Below are 17,802 nucleotides of genomic sequence, written 5' to 3'. Positions count from 1 at the left end.
CTACATGCTGGGACATATTAAGGGACCTAAATAGTGCTGGGACCACCTAAAACCCAGGATCAGTAGTTGCTAGACCTCCATTGACCACCCAAGTCTAGGTATATGGCGGATGAGAAAAAGGAGAGAAGCCAACCATTTATGTAACATGGTGTGATTTGACATAGGTTTGAAAAAACTCTCTTAAGGCACGTGGGAGGCTGAAAGCCTCACCATTTTCTATTAAAAATAAATAAAAAAAAGCCACTTGGTGCTTTTTTTTTTTTGTTATCAAGTCCACTTGGTGTGCTTTGACATACGATATACTCTATACCTTTCTAATTATAATTCCTTAATTAATTATTCACTTTATCAATTCTAATTTTGTATCTTTTCTGCTCCACCACTTAATCCTCTCATTTTCAAAATTTAAATAAGGTGTTATATTTTAGTTTAAATTAATAATATAAATGTTAATTCATAATGGATTTTTTTTTGTTAACTTTGTTGTGGCATATGTTCTAATACATATTGTGATTATATAAATGCTAAGTATGTACACTGGCGGCTAACCAATCAATCTATTCTGCGGGGATCTAAATTAGGAATCCTTTGGGATTTAAAAGATCTTTTCTAATAGACTTTGTACATTGGTGGCTAGCCAATCAATTTGTTTTGCTCCAGAAGTGTGGCAAATCACTCGGTTCGAGGATTCACTTCCCCAAAATAACATGGCATGAACAAATATGCCCTCAGATCACTGTCTCAATCATTTCCATCTCATGAAATTAAATCTGGATTACTCCTGAGACTTGAAGTTCTTGGTCCAGTATACTAGTTTGGATGAAATATGAAATTGGAATGAGATTATCATATATGATGTTTCATTTATATGGTAACTGCCGACATAAATGAAAAGTGACGATAATGAACCGCGTTCCATTGATTAGTGTCAACGTAGAACTGATTGGTCAACTAGAAGAAGCAATCTATGATGAATAAGTGTGAATGACACCTTGTGGTGCAAGGCTTCTCTCATATGCCCTATGATTGTTGCAGCATTACAAACGTGGTTGTAGTATTTCTAGGATCCTGATACGAAATCTACATGGAGTTTCCAAAGACTTACATGTACTTATTCAAATAGTTCCAGACCTTAAGAACACCCTCTTGGTTCTAATGAAGCCTTCACTTTATGGATGCAGAACTATTCGGATGGATGTGGTATACCTGTTTAAGTGAATATTTGATCAGTTAAGCATATAAGCCTCTGGGTGTACAAAATCTGAAATTGCAGGAGTTGAGAAAACTGACTCGAGCCTAAAGTTAGACTTTAAGATGAATGATCTTGAAAAAACATTACCTCGACCTAAAGTTTCAAACTGGTTCGGATGGTATATAGGTCTACCACTCGAACTAGACCTATAAGGTGTTATGTTCGAGTATACCCTAATAGTCTGTACGCTATAGGTAAATGAGACATTTGCGGAGGATATGGAGCATAAGGTTCAATATTGGAACATGAGGCAACCATATCTAAGTACAATTGGCGTTTGTTGCACTTAGCTCAATGCAATAGAATCAGACATCTTATGTGCTGATAGTCTTTTGGCATAAAGCAGCACTACGCTTACACGCCACCATCAAATTTGGTGTTAAAGACGTTTTTCCATTACTACGGATTTAGGCTTATCTATCCCTATGCATCTCAGAATAAATCACACATCCTTGATTTTCGGAATGATGCCTACCTTGTGGGATTCGCTGAATCAGACTATCTATCTAATTGCACAACGTATGTTTTCGAATGGTTATGTCTTTACCATTAAAGAACATAGCAATATCTTGGAGGTCTGTGATATAGACCTTTAGTTGCAAAACCTTTGAATCGTTCCAAGACTCATTGTATCTCATCACATGAGAGATATGGTTGAGAACTCTTGTTGAGCATATTCAAACTCCTTGTGATTTTCATCCATCGTTGAGTCCCAACAACGATCCATGAAGACAATGTCGTATGTATCGACCAGATCATAATACATCCAACAAGTCAACGCCAAGCATATTGTGTCTACATCAATATGAGCATCAGAAGATTGAAGTCAAGCAGTCCGATCCCAAACAACCTTGCTGACCTCTACATGGAGTTAATGCCGAAGTCCACCTTCCAGAAGCTTGTTTGAGGAATTGGTATGCATAACTTTCTCATTTACGATGATTATAGTTTCATTTGGAAGTTCTGTCAAACTTAGGGGGAGTATCCAGAAGTATACTCACTTGACCTTAATGTACTTTTTTCCCTACGCTTAGGAGTATTTTTCCCACTGGGTTTTTGCTACCTGACTAGGTTTTGATGAGGCACCCATCTTTGGTTGGTTATACCCTTGTATACATTCTACTTATGTCCCGAAGACGTCTAGTTTTGACTTAATGCCACTTCTCACTTTTCTCCTTTGACTATGGGCTTTTGTCCCATCTTGGGTTTTGCCATAACGAGGTTTTGTGAGTTTTACTACCTTTGACGAAAATGCACTTGCAAAGTAATAGCACCTAAGATTAAGGCCAAAAGCTTCACGTGCCCACGATGAATAGGGGGCTTTGGCTGAAAAATCTTCGATGCCAAAGTCAGAATTTGAAATAGAATGTGTTTGGGAATTTTTGAGGATAGAATGACTTAGCATTTTAGTGGGAGAAATTGGTCTATTTATAAGGAAGTGGCCAACCCCATTTGGAGAATAGGGACCTGCCATTATTGGTGGAATTATGAGTTTAATTGCAAGCTAGGGGTGTTCGAGATGGCTTGCACTTCATCATGTTAGCTTTATCCATAAGATCTAGAACATACTTTCTTTGATTCAAGAATAACCCTTTTGAAGAGGTGGCCACCTCAATGCCAAGAAAGTATTTCAAGTTCCCCAAGTCTTTAATGGAATTTTTTTGATGAAGTGATTGATTAAGAGCTGTGATTTCACTCACATTATCACCTATAATAATAAGATCATCAACATATATAAGTACCGCTAATTTCCCAGTATTACCACTTCGAACAAACAAGGAAGAGTCAACATGACTCATTTGGAACCCTGAAGCTTCAAGAATTGAACTGAGCTTCGAATACCAAGCTCTAGGGGATTGTTTGAGACCATATATGGCTTTGAGAAGTTTGCAGACCTTGTTGGATTCCTTTTCTCTTGGATGACCTAGAGGCATCTTCATGTACACTTATTCTTCAAGCTCTTCATGAAGAAATGCATTATTCACATCCATTTGGAATAAGGGCCATGCATTATTGACTGCCACATATAATAATACCATCACAGTGTTCATTTTGGCAATTGGAGCAAAGGTCTCCTTGTAATCAATGCCATAGGTTTGTGTAAAACCTTGAGCTACTAATTGTGCCTTGTGTCTCTCAATGCTTCCATTGGAGTTGAACTTGGTCTTATATATCCACCTATTTCCCACTGCCTTCTTGCTATTTGGAAGATCTACCACACTCCATGTCTGGTTGTCATTCAGACTTGGAGCTCTTGAGTCATATCATCTTGCCATTCAGGCATGCATGAGGTTTCATGAAAATTCCATAGTTCAAAAATGTTGGATAATTTGTTAAGAAAAGAAGCATGAGATGGTGAGAATATATGATAAGAAATGGTTGAAAAGATAGGATGCCTTGCAGTGTAAGTAATGTACTCTTGCAACCTTATTGGTGGATGTCTATCTCGTGCATGATTTCTCCTTGGTGCACTTATATCTTGCTAAGTTGGTTCAGGTTCTGATGGTCCTGAGGAGCTAGGTATGCCCTCACTTACACTCTCAGTGGGTGAAAATTCTCAGTGTTGGTATGAGCATGAGTGACTTCATTAACTTCTGTTGAAGTAGACAGTGGAAATAAATCCATAAGATCTTCCCTATCGTGATGATTCTCCAAACCCTTGTGAAAATAAGGTGAATATTCATCAAAACGAATATCTCTAGAGACTGCTAGCTTCCAAGTATTAGGATTGTACACTTTGTAACCCTTTTAAGAACTGAAGTATCCTATAAACACACATTTGATAGCTCGAGGGTCAAGTTTGTCATGATGGGAAGCTTGAATATGCACATAACAGGTGCAACCAAAAGCCCTGAGGTGAGACAAGTTTATAGACCTGCCCTTCATGACTTTGAAGGGAGATTTAGTATTAAAAACATGAGTTGGCAGTCTGTTAATAATGTAAGTGGCAGTGAGTAAGGCTTGAGACTAAAATTTATTGGGAACATTCATTTGGATCATAAGTGATCGAGTCTTTTCCAATAAGTCTTGATTCTTTCTCTCTACTATACCATTTTGTTGTGGAGTACCAACATAGCTAGTTTGATGCAAAATGCCATGAATGCTCATGTAACTACTCATGTTATTGGAAGTGTACTCGGTGCCATTATCTGATCTTAATATATATAACTTAGATGAGAAATGATTTGTGATTAGGTTGTGAAAGTCTTTAAAAGTGAGAGCATCAAACAACTCACTTTTAAACTTTAAAAGATACAACCAGGTCACTCTATAATACTCATCAATAAATGTAACATAATATCTATAGCCATCAAAGGATTCTACACGAAAAAGACCCCAGATATCTGAGTGAACAACCTCAAAAAGTCTATTGGTTCTAGAATTAGAGGAAACAAAAGGAAGCCTAGTGGCTTTTGACATTTGACAAGTTTCACACTTAAGTGTGTTTTTACAAAACAAAGGAAACAACTTGGTCATCACAGGTTCAGAAAGATGGGCAAGACGTTGGTGCCAGAGTTGATGTTCCTGAGCTTGACTTAGGTTGACATTGAGTTTTTTGACAAATTTGGACTCATTTGAGAGGTAGTAGAGTCCATTTAAGAAGAACCTTTCACCAATCTTCTTATATGTAACTCGATCCTGAAACACAACATTATGAGGCGAAAAAATGGCAAGACAGTCTAAAGTTTTAGTGATTCTTCCTATGGACAAGAGCTGAAAAGGAAAGGAAGGTACATAAAGGGCAGTGGAATAGTATGCTCACTCAACAATCTCACTTTCCCTTTCCCTAGAATAGGTTCCCTTTTCCCATTTGCAACAGACACATGAATTGGATCACTAGTTTTTTGAAATTCATATAGACTAGAGGATTTATTAGTTATATAATCAGTGGCACCTGAGTTAATAATCCAAAAATCATGTCTAACATTAGTATTAAGCAGTGGAAATGACATTGATTATACCTGGAATATTGCCTCTCGATATGTTCTCGAGTCATCCAAGAAACCAGCAAATTTCCCTAGCATTGCAGTAGGGTTTTCAGTCATTACTTCCTCATGCTCAATGTTTCCTTGCTTCTTTTGAAGAAAAACTACAAACTCATTGATCAAGGAAATGGAGTTTTTTGAGAAATTTGACATCTCATCAGCCGAGGAACAAGTTGAGTGATAGGCTTTTGGAGTGACTCCCTTCACATCTTTGATCATTCGGCCTTCCCTATCAAACTTAGGTCTTAACTTCGGGTGTAGAATCCAACATTTTTCTCTCAAATGTCCATTCATGTTGCAATAAGAACATTTCCAGTCTACTTTCTTCCCAAGCACTTTATCACCAGTTGTCTTGTGATTTGTTATGAAATCTCTAGCCTCAAAATGGGATTAGGCTCAACATTCATCACTCTTCATCGAGTTTATTTTATCTCAACTGCATGACACACACTGGTAAATGAGGGTAGCTCTAGAGTCATTAACAAATGACTACGCAGGTCTTCATACTCAACTTCCAAGCTTACCAAGAGTTGAAACACCTTGTCTTCATCAGCCCTCTTCAGAAGCACATCGGAATCAATAGTGTGTGGATGGTACATATCGAGTTCATTCCACATGGATTTCAAGCTTCCAAGATGTTGAACAAAGGAGTGGTCACCTTGCTTTAGACTAGCAACATTATTTTTTAGTTGCAAGATGTGAACTGAGTTGTTTTAGCTACCATACATGTCTTTAACAGACTCCTATAGAAGAAGGGAAGATTCTGAGTAGCTGAAGAGCTCAGACAACTTTGGCTCAATGGAGTTAAGTATCCAGGACATGACCAGCTGGTCAGTAGTGTGCCATGCATCATAGGTTGATGAAGTGGATTCTGGAGACTCAGAGCCATTGATAAACCCTAGTTTTGATCTTCCTCCTAGAGCAAGCGACATATCTTTTGACCAAGGTAGATAGTTGAACTTGTTCAGTGGCACCGAGCACAGTCGTTGATTTGGGTTGTTCTCACCCCCTTGGGTTAAGTTGGAGGGTGAAGATGATGAACTATCAACACTAGAAACATTTTCTTCTGCCATCTATTTTGATGATGAGCAAAAAAAAAAAAAAAAAAAAACGAATAGAGTCAGGACCCTATGGTTCCTACTCTGATACCATGTTGAGTTTGGTTTTAAATTTTGTATTGTATTTCTCATGATCATTCCAAGAGTGAAATGCAACTCTTATAGAGAGTTGAAAAGAAGACTACAAGAGGAAGGCTAACAACCATACCTCTACCAAATCAGTCCTAACAAGTGGACAAGACGAATATTAATAACAAGTAAAGTGGTTCCTAGAAACAAGGAAGAAAGATTCACAAAAGACTTAAGTGAGTGATGAGGTATGGAAGACTAGAGTATGGTTGAGAAAATCACTTTAACCCATACTTAGCTAGAGTGATGTTTACAACCATACTTGTGACATTTGCTTTACAACCATACGTGTGACAGATACAAGCAACTAGCACTAGTATTCTGTTTGTTTCAATAAGATGTAAGGCTGAGATTGTTTTGTGAAGAGAGAGAATCCACCTTGGATTCTAACGATTATGTAAAGCACTAAGAGTGTGAGAATTGGAATAGATGAGATGAATATGCTCAGCTAGATTTGCAAAGGCGAGATTGATATGATTATATTTATGCGACTTAGTTAGCTTGTTCTTGTGCATTTATGTTGTTATTTCTTAGTTGATTTAGTATTTCAAGCCATTTCGTGTGGTTGTAGGTACAAAGGGTTAAAGAGGCAAAGAAGTGCATTTTGGTGCCTTTTGGAGCAGTTTTGGTCATGGAATGGATATCACATGCATGGAGCAAAGTGGTTGGACGAAATTAAAGATCTAAAGAAGCTAGGAATGTGCCAAGGAAAGGAAGAAAATAAATTGAGGACCAAGGAAGACAAGAAAACCATTAAGAATGAGGAAAGACTAGTCAAACTTACCTTATCTTGTCGTTACCTTTCCTAATCCTAAATTACCAAAGATTTAGTCACACGAAGGGTTCTTAAATACTTTGGGACATTTCATTACATATTCTACAAGTCCTAAACCTGCCCTAAAAGTCCAAGCCATACCATCCTTCACCATTTCTCTTCCTTGCTGTGCAAGGGAGCCATTCCTTTCCTAATTTCTGCCATAAATCACTTCATTTTACCACCCATGCCGTGCACATTCATCCATGTTCCCTCCTTGCACTCATTTGCTGCACCATTCCACTTCATTTCCTTTGTCTACCATGTGCACAATATTCTTTCACCTCCTTGCACTCATTGATTCACCACTTACTCACCTTTCCACCCATGCCATGCATAATCATCCTTGTCCCCTTCATGCACCAGATTTCTTGCACTCATTTCATGCATCATTACACTCATTATCCCTTCTTGCCGTGCACCATCCTTGTCTCTTTCATTATTTCTGATTTCATGCACCAAAACATTGAATCATTGCACTCAATTGCTGCACATTCCTTGTCCCCTTCACCCATCAGATTTCATACAACTTTTACCTCCACTACATGCACTCATTTCATGCACCATCCACCACTTTTGGAATCCCATGCCATGCATCATGACTCAACCTGCACCTTTGACTCATTTCTACACCATTCCACCTTCCTTTCCTTTCTCTACCATGTGCACAATCATTCATGTTCCCCACTTGCATTCATAGTTGCAACACCACTCCATTTTACCCCCCATGCTTTGCATCAGCACTTCACTTTCACCTTTGAATCATTTCAACACCACTCCATGCACTCATTGCTGCAACACCACTCCATTTTACCCCCCATGCTTTGCATCATTACTTCATTTTCACCATTGAATCATTGCACACACCACCATTTTCCCCTCCTTGCCGTGCACTTCCTCTATAAAAGGAAGTGTGTGTGGCAGCCATATAGTTTAGTTTTTGCTTGATTATTGATCCCCATTTCAATACAACCTTCATCCAAACACATTCATTCATCTTCACATCCATTCCTCCATCCAAACAAACCTTCAAACACTCACCAACACCTTGTGCCGTAGCAAAGGAAGGGAAGGAAAGTGCTTGACGTGCTTGCTGTCCAACTTGGATCGTTGGAGCGTTTAGGTGTTTTCTTTCTTTTGTTTACTATGTTTAAATTCATTATCTTTCGTTTTGTTGTGAACATGAGTGGCTAAACCCCTCTTAGCTAGGGGTGATTTCAAAGCCATGATTATGTGTGTAATATGATTTGATAAATTCCAGTTATGAACTCTTGAATCGTGAATGCAATTGGCTTAACTATTTGATTGATAACTTATTTGTATTTGTTGATTAAGGGTCGACACTTAATTGGCATGCATAAATCCGATGCTGGAATATAAGAAAGTTTCACATAATCGTTACAAACTTATATTCATAAGTAGTGGAGGTCGCTTATAAACGATCGCGTTAAGTTTAATTCTAGCATGAGTGACATGATGTCATAGTTGCAAGTGCTTTGTCAATGCTTATGATTTTCATTAAACGTAATGATCTTTGATTGTATCTTTATTATGATGCCATGTAGGGAACTTTTGAAGAATGTTTTGGGTTGTCGAATGATGTCATCCAATCCAATAAAACAAGGAAAATCTGAGGGTTAACTAGTGATGTCACAGTTAATTTGGGGCATTGTCGTTCATAGTTCAATGAAGTAGTAACTGGAAATCGAGTTGTTTGCCGAATGATTGTATCTTTATTATGATGCCATGTAGGGAACTTTTGAAGAATGTTTTGGGTTGTCGAATGATGTCATCCAATCCAATAAAACAAGGAAAATCTGAGGGTTAACTAGTGATGTCACAGTTAATTTGGGGCATTGTCGTTCATAATTCAATGAAGTAGTAACTGGAAATCGAGTTGTTTGCATACATGTCATGTGTGGAGAAAAAGCCTCTAGCTATCTCATCCATCATCTTATTTCTCAAATTTGTTTCACAATCTGTCTAGTTTTTCATACTTGTTTGTTTGTTTCAACTTCATCCAAATCAAAACCCTCCTTTTTAGTTTCTTGTTTCAAAGTGTTTCAAATCTGTTTTAGTTTGTATTTTTAAGTGTTTTGATTCAAGTAAAAGTCAATTTTCGTCCGAAGTCATTCCTAGTGTCTAGTTTAAGTTTATTTGGTTGTTTTAAGCTGTTTTGAGTATTTTAAGTTTGCTTTGAGTCTTGTGAGTCTTGTTAAGTGTTTTTAAGTTTAGTTTTATGTTTTTGAGTCTGTTTAGAGGTTATTAGCAAAGCCCTCCTAATCCCCGGTCCAGAACGATCCCTACTTATACTTGTACTACAATTGTCAAAAGAGGGTTAAATTTATGTGTTAAGTTAATTTTCGCATCAGAGATACAACCTTCTGAAAAATTCTCTCCATTGTTATCCATCTCACATTTCTGTTCTTCAATTATTCATTCAAAACCAGATTTTCTAGCTTATAACAACAAGAGCTGCCTAAAAGTGACCTTCAATAGAGAGGAAGCTTCCACCAGTTCTAGGAGCAATTATAAAATAAGCGCTTTATTTTAGTCACACGATGTAATTTAATACTCTCAAAAACTTTAAAAATCACAAAAAAAAATTCATTTCGTTTCTTAGTTTTGAAAAATCTGAAGTCACAAATTGTACATGACATTTGCTTATGTAAATAAGAAATATCTTATGCAAACAACCTGGTGAAATTTAATTTTTTACATACATGACGTTGATGTAGTCTTATATATATAGTCACAAAATATGCGAACAAATAAAAGAAAGTCAACTACATAAACATGCATCATTAGAACTTGGTATTGCTGCTTGTTCCATCTTAGTTGCCTTGACCTCATTGAGAACATCTCTAGTCCATTGGGAAAGGTAGGTCTCGTTGTGTCCTATTTTGCCACTCTTGTAGATGGACATGCATCGACGATCATCTTCTCCAAACTCGCATGGGTCCCCAACGGGATCCCGCCATGCACCTTTGTGTCTCATGCCCGACCAGCTAGCGATCCAATGGAACACGTACTGTCCCACCCCGGCTAGCTTCAGCCAACCTTTGGGGAAGAATTCCATCACACTGCTGTTTCTGTTCATTAGGAACATATTGGTTAACTGCGCACCATGCGGAGATACCAGAACGTCTGTCCTACTCATTATCTTCACCTGAGTTCACCCAATCATATATATACTTAATTATGTTAATATAAACAATATTTAAGCATGATTTAATCAAATTTATGTACATTGCATCATTTTGAGAGCCGGTCAACAATGGTCAACACTTTCAAACAAACTACAATTGGACCTCATCACTAACTTTTAATATCACATGACATTTTGAATATATTAGTGCAATAATATACGATTATGTGATTCTATTATTGAATCGTAACACAACAATGATGGTAAGTCGTTTCATATAAGTCATTTTTCACTCCTCTCAAGATTCCCACTCACAAATTCCTTACATGGTGATGTTAAACGATCGAGTATATTTAAATTGGTTTCACGAGCAAAATCCTCTTTCTTTACCTCAATATCTTCTCAATGTCGATGTTCTTATTGTTTACGGAATCTCAAAAGGTGGATCTAAAACTTCCATTATATATATACGATATGCGTTTCAATCACTGTATTATCCGTTTCATATTGTCTAATGTTTTTCAGGTGTCCTTACTCTGCCACTCAACTTTCATTCATTAAATAATTGCCCCTAGCTGCCACGCATGTATATGTTGTTGGAATTTTTATTGTTTCATATTGGTCACTACCAAAAGGTTATCTCACTTTATAACATTTTGTCCCTTATAGAAAGTGATTGAAGTGATGAACCATGAAGAATCAAAATGAGCTCAACCTTGGGGTTGGGCTTTGGGATGTACTAATTAATTGATAATTAATAGATAATTAATGATGGGCTTGGGTTCAGGCTCTAATAATTAATTATTTTTAATTAATTTTGGGTTTAATTAATTAATTATTTTTTATATCAACGTACTTATCTTTTCAGATGAAAGAACGCCAAAGAGCAAAGCACCCATCTGAGAAGATGTCTCCCAACAGACGCATCCCATTCTCATACTTGTTGCGAACATGCATAAACCTATTACATATACATTCATCTACATGGCATTTAGAACACAGAAATTTTTTTTCCTCTACAATCCCAAACATTCTTAGTGAGAGAACCACAAAGAAATTCCCCAAAAGTCAAGTTTTCCGGTGCTGGAATTCTAACTTAAATCATTGAATTCTAGTGAAGTAGACGTCCATAGAACTACAAGCACTTAATAGGGATGAAAATTTCTGTTTCAAGGACATTGCGATACGCAAGCCTTAATCTTCAATATGTCTGTTTAATATTTTTTCGTTTTGTTCATATTTTGTTAAATTGTTTATTCGCATTTATTATTTATTAGCATATATAAATTTATCAATAATTGTTGATATTTATCCAACATATGTATCAAACGTTTACTACTTATAGTATCTTATCCAACAAAAAAGGGGTCAAATATGTACAATATAAAATGAGTCGAATTATTAATCATCTACTATCAACTTCAGACGGGGCGTTGAAGGGGTGGAAAAGGTGCAGTTGCATAGGGCTCCAAATTTCAAGGGGCCCTAAAAAATTTTGTTTCCTAATATTTAAATGTAATAATATGATAGTGTTCTACATTCAAAAATTGATTTTGTTAACACTTTAAAATCTCATCTTACACTCCTTATAAGCGTAATTTTTTTTTCTTTCTAAATACAAAAATTTAGAGTACAATAAGATATTTTGAGTGCCAATAATACACCATAAAAGAAGGTATTTTTTTTTCAATATTATTATATAATAATGTTACATATTCAATGAACGTTATGTTTGTAGCTCTTTTTAAAGTTTTTGAAGTTTATTTTCTTTTTTGGTTGTTTACGATCGAACATCTTTTGATTATTTAGTGAACGTTATGTTTGTAGCTCTTTTTACTTATTATTAATGACATTTTTGAACTTTCAATCAATGGGTGATAAACTTTGTTTTGATTTAAGTGATTGTTTTCTAGCATCAATACATTGTCCTACATTTTTAAAGACTTATCTTAAGGAGGGGAACTTTTATAAATTTCGCACAGGACCCACAAAATCTCAGAGACAGCCTTGATCAACTTTATAAGGTTTTATAATTTTTACTTGTGAGATTCATATTCTTAACCCGCTAATTTAGGTGTGTGATCAAGTCCAACACATGTACATCACATATGGGGTGATGTTGAAGTACAGAGCTGTTGAGCTCAGCATATGAACTTACTCTGATCTGATAAAGAATTAATGTTGAAGTTCTATACCCTAAGATCTATTAGCAATAGAAAGAGTGGTTTCGAAATGAACAACTAGAAGACCTATTGACTTCAACAACTAATTTGCAAATTGTTGATCATATGTTGAGTAATGCTACCACATGGTATACCACAATTTGTACCACCTTTTTTAATAGAGGTAGAATTCATGCACCAATACAAGTAGGTCTTATTTTAGAGACGTGATACAATTGTGGTATACAAAATATTGTAAGTGGAGCATTTTTAAGTGTGTAAAGGTTTTTGAAAAATTAAGAATGCATGAAATGCGCACCTGGTCACAAAAGGTGAGGTTGTTAGAGTAAGCCACCATCAAGCGACATCCGTCCACCTTAGCACACTCCCTCTCAAAGATTTCAATCACCGCAGTGTCGTTTTTGAAGGATCTCGGCCCCGTTCTCATGAATAATGTGATTCCAATTGGAGGAATTACATCACGACGTTCAAGTTCATGTCGTTGTTGTCCTTGTTCCAAATGATCCAAGCTGAAGCTGTTGCTGCTCACATTACAGTACAGTCTGGCTTTACACCTCATCAAATCGTAAACCTCCATCCTCTTCTCTCTCGACATCCCGCCCTCGTTATGCCTCATCACCACCGCCTCCTCGAAACAAACTGCCCTCCCTTCCTCCACCTCCTCGAACACCTCCACATGTTGGGCCCCACCGAAAGTAGCCTCCATCAAATTCCCCAGCCACACCCCCATCCTCCCCCTCATCTCCCCCCAGTGGTACAAAACCCACCGCTTTGGGATCTTACACGAGCTTTTTATATGCCACGCCACGAACGGCACCAACGCCGACAGGCCGTGCCAGATGTTGTCGTAGTTGTAGTGGTTGTACGACACGAACGTCAGTCCTTTCATCAGCGTCGCGTTGTGGGGGAGGACTTCGGGGTACGCAAGGGCGTATGAGTTCCAGGAGCCGTCATGGTTGTCGCAGCCTTTGAGGCAGAGGAGGCGCCCGTGGGAGAATGGCGAGGGGAATCCCTGGTATTGGACCCCTCCTTCTTCGTCCTGGTGGTCGTACATGGAACTCATGAACCACGTGTGGCCCTGGAGGGCTGCGGGGCCCGCGTAACGCAGGTCTTTGAGCGGGAGGAATGTGACCGCATGGCGAAGTTTGTCGGTCATTTCCGCGGCGGCGCTGCTAGTGGTGGTGTTGGTGTCTCTTTGCCATTGGTGCATGGACCATGATGATGACGTGGGATCTTGGGTTTGGAGGGATTGGATGTGGAGAATAATGAAGAGAGTGACGCAAGCTGAGAGGATATAGAGGGAGAGCTTTGGGGAATAGCAAACGATGGGTGAGAGGGTAGGGCGGTGAGGTTTCAGATGGGGCGGTTTGTAATTAGGGTTGGACTTGGATGGAGACATTTCTTCTACTTCTGGGGTTGCTTTTGTCATGGCCATAACAAGAGGGAAAGAACTTTCAGCTGGATATATATGTAGTTCTGATCTCTCTCTCTCTCTCTCTCTCTCTCTCTCTCTCTCTCTATATTTGGCTTGTATTGGCGTTTCTTGAGAAGAGAACGCACATATGTTGTGACGCAGAATTGAAAATTGTTAGGTTTTAATAATTCGGGAGATGTTATAAATAAGCAAAAGTTAGAGAGATAACCTTTGCTAAAGACAGGAGCGAAACGGGTGTAAAATATCACACTATTTAGTTTCGTAACTATAACACAAAAGGATTGCAGGTAAAAAAGGAGGAAGTGAGGGATACTAATATTATTGCTTTCACTTCTTTTCTTTACTATGTATTGTGATCACACATGGAGTGCTCTTTATATAGAGCCACATCCCTAAATGTTTACAAAATATGAAATGATTGTCCCTTGAAAATCCTCACATATCAACAACAGCACAACTATTCTTAAGTCTTCCTCACTATTAGCTAAAGCATGTGAGCATACATTCCCATAATTTTTACAACACTCCCCCTTGGATGCCCACATATCATCATCAGTTGCCTCATTAAAACCTTGATAGGAAAAACCCAGTGGGAAAAATCCTAGTTGAAGGAAAAAGAGTACAACATGTATGTATCATGGATGCTTCCCCTGAATTGTATCTCCCCCTGATTTCGCATTCTTCAAATTTAACTGATTGGTAAGTCGACGTAATCTGATACCCTGCACTAGCTTCTGAAATGTGCACTTTGGCAGAGATTTGGTGAATAGGTCTGCCAGATTTTCATTGGAACGGATTTGTCTAACTTCAATAACTTTAGGCTTCTGAAGCTCATGTGCACTGAAAAACTTTAAAGATATGTGTTTAGTCTTATCACCCTTGATGAATCCTTCCTTCATTTGGGCAACACATGCTGCATTATCTTCATGAATGACAGTTGGAATGTCTGTCTTTGAAGGTAGACCACATGAATTCCGGATACGATGGATCATTGATCTTAACCAAGAACATTCACGACTTGCTTGTAAAGCAAGTATTTCTGAGTGATTGGAAGATGTAGCAACTAATGTTTGCTTTGTTGAGCGCCATGAGATCGTTGTATCTCCATTAATGAACACATATCCAATTTGTGAGCAGGCTTTATACGGATCAAAGAGAAAACCAGCATCTACATATCCAACAAGGATCTAGTCATTTGTGTATTTTTCTGAGTAGAAGAGACCCATGTCTATTGTCCCATAAAGGTATCATAAAACATCTTTGACTCCCTTCTAATGATGAATTGTTGGAGCAAAGTTATACCTTGCTAACAAGTTGACTGAAAAAGCTATATCTAGTCTAGTACATTGTGCTAAATACAATAAAGCACCTATTGCACTCAGATATGGTACTTCTGGACCAAGGACCATTTCATCATCTTCTTTTAGACGGAATGGATCTTTCTTAATGTCCCGAGAACGAACAACCATTGGTGTGCTGAGTGGATAACCCTTGTATATGCCAAATCGCTTTAGGATCTTTTCAATGTAAGCTGATTGATGGACCAAAATTCCATTAGCACAATGCTCAATCTACAGGCCAAGATAATATTTTTTTTTTCCAAGGTCTTTCATTTCAAATTCGTTTTTCAAATATTCAGCAGTTTTTTTAGCTTGTTTGTACCATACTTGACCAATCCCGAAACTACTGAGCACCGATCAACGTTATACCGTCAAGGACCCAAAAAAGTTTCCCTCCAACCAGGAGGCCAACCACAGCATGACACGTGTCGACATCAGAAGCCAATCATAGCGCGTCATGTGTCAACATCAGAAGCCAATCACAACACGACACGTGTCAATGTCAGAATGAAACTAGAAACTCTCTTCTATAAATAGAGATCATTCTCTCACAATATTTCCTAATGTCATTTGTACTAAATCATTCACTAGTACTCACTAAAGGAGAGCTTGAACCTATGTACTTGTGTAAACCCTTCACAATTAATGAGAACTCCTCTACTCCGTGGATGTATCCAATCTGGGTGAACCACGTACATCTTGTGTTTGCTTCCCTGTCTCTATCCATTTACATATTTATCCACACTAGTGACAAGAGCAATCTAGCGAAGGTTACAAACTTAACACTTTCTGTTGTACCAAAGTCCTCACTGATTTTGTGCATCAACAGAGCTCTTCAGGGGTTCCAACTAAGTTCATATAGTCAACATATACTACCACTATAGCTAATCCAGAATTTGATTTCTTAATGAACACACAAGGGAAAATGACATTGTTGGTATATCCTTCTTTGATCAAATACTCACTGAGACAATAATACCACATTTGTCCAGATTGTTTCTGCCCATATAATGATCGCCTTAATTTGATTGAAAGCATACCTCATTGTTTGTTAGTTGTTTTTAGGCAATTTAAGTCCTTCTGGACCTTCATATGTATGACAATATTTAATTCTCCATATAGCTACGCAGTGATGACATCCATAAGTCGCATGTCAAGTTTTTCTGAAACCACCAAACCTATTAAGTAACGAAATGTAATTACGTCCATTACAGGAGAGTATGTCTCTTCATAATCAATTCCAGGTCTTTGTGAAAAACCTTGTGCAATAAGTCGTGCTTTATATCTTGTAATCCCATTTGTCTCATTATGCTTTCTTGTGAATACCCATTTGTAACCCACGGGGTTTACACCAGGCAGGGTTTAGACTACTGGTCCAAAAACACTTCACCTAAGGAATTTAATTCTGCCTAGATTGCATCTTTGCACTTAGGCCATTCTTGTCTCTGCTTTCATTCATCAACAGAGCGGGGCTCAATATCATTGCTTAATATGATTTCAGTGATTATTGCGAATGCGAACAAGTTGTCGATGATTATTTCATTTTGATCCCACAATTCATTAATACATGCATAATTTATGGAGATTTCTTTGCTTTTATGTATTTATGTCCCTTTAGGAACATGTGTCTCATCAATGACATTTTTTTTCTTCTGGAAGTGCAGGATCATGAATTGTGGATTTGTCATTCATTTTCTTTTCTTGAATGATTTCATTTGGATTCAACTGTGCCTTCATCTTTCTCTTTCGAGAGGCTGAATTTTTTGAACCTGGGGGTCTATCATGCTTCAGGCCTGCACCGGATGAATCATTCACTGCCATTTTATTTTGTCCAATAGGGATATCAATTCTTGCAGGCACATTTGGAGCTGATTATGTGATTTTGTCACTTTTGTATCATCATTAAATGCATCTGCCATTTGATTAGCAATTCTTTGAAGATGAACGATCATTTTCACTTCATTTTCACATTGAGTGCTTCATGGATCAAAATGAGATAAGATGGGTACAACCCATGTTAGCTCTTGCCGTTCTTCTGGAACGGTCTTTTCTCCCCCCTAACGATGGGAAGACTGTTTCATCAAAGTGATAATCCGCAAAACGAACTATAAACATATCACCTGTCAATGGTTCCAAATATCTAATGATAGATGGTGAATCAAAACCCACATAAATTCCCAATCTGCGCTGAGGTCCTATTTTAGTGCACTGTGATGGTGCAATAGACACATAAACAACATAACCAAAAACTCGTAAATGTGAAATGTTTGGCTGATGCCCAAACATGAGTTGTATTGAGTAGTATTAGTGGTTGGGTATAGGTCTCAATCGAACCAATGATGCAGCATGTAAAAATAGCATGTCCCCATGCAGAAACAGGCAATTTTGTTTTCATGAGCAAAGTGTTAGTTATTAATTGAAGTCGCTCGATAAATTCTTCTTCTAAACCATTTTAAG

General features: G+C 37.7%; 1 protein-coding gene across 1 annotated transcript; it reads right to left on the bottom strand.

The window, feature by feature from the left end:
• Positions 1–9,951: 9,951 nt before the first annotated feature.
• On the bottom strand, positions 9,952–14,083 carry LOC103436585 (uncharacterized). Its single transcript, XM_008375027.4, has 2 exons — positions 12,869–14,083; positions 9,952–10,408 (listed from the first exon to the last, which is right to left on the bottom strand). Exons 1-2 carry the CDS (start codon positions 14,003–14,005, stop codon positions 10,022–10,024), a joined length of 1,524 nt encoding a protein of 507 aa, XP_008373249.2. The 5' UTR covers positions 14,006–14,083; the 3' UTR covers positions 9,952–10,021.
• Between the last annotated feature and the right edge of the window lie 3,719 nt (positions 14,084–17,802).

Source organism: Malus domestica, chromosome 05 (genome assembly GCF_042453785.1).
Source record: "Malus domestica chromosome 05, GDT2T_hap1".
Taxonomy (NCBI): domain Eukaryota; kingdom Viridiplantae; phylum Streptophyta; class Magnoliopsida; order Rosales; family Rosaceae; genus Malus; species Malus domestica.
Note: the sequence above shows the minus strand (reverse complement) of the source record. Positions and strands in the feature narration are given on the sequence as shown.

Excerpts from the sequence above, each read along its gene's own strand:
- LOC103436585 (XM_008375027.4), bottom strand. The coding sequence starts at position 14,005 with ATGGCCATGACAAAAGCAACCCCAGAAGTAGAAGAAATGTCTCCATCC. Across the intron at positions 10,409-12,868 it reads ACCTCACCTTTTGTGACCAG|GTGAAGATAATGAGTAGGAC; the intron begins GTGCGCATTTCA and ends GGGTGAACTCAG.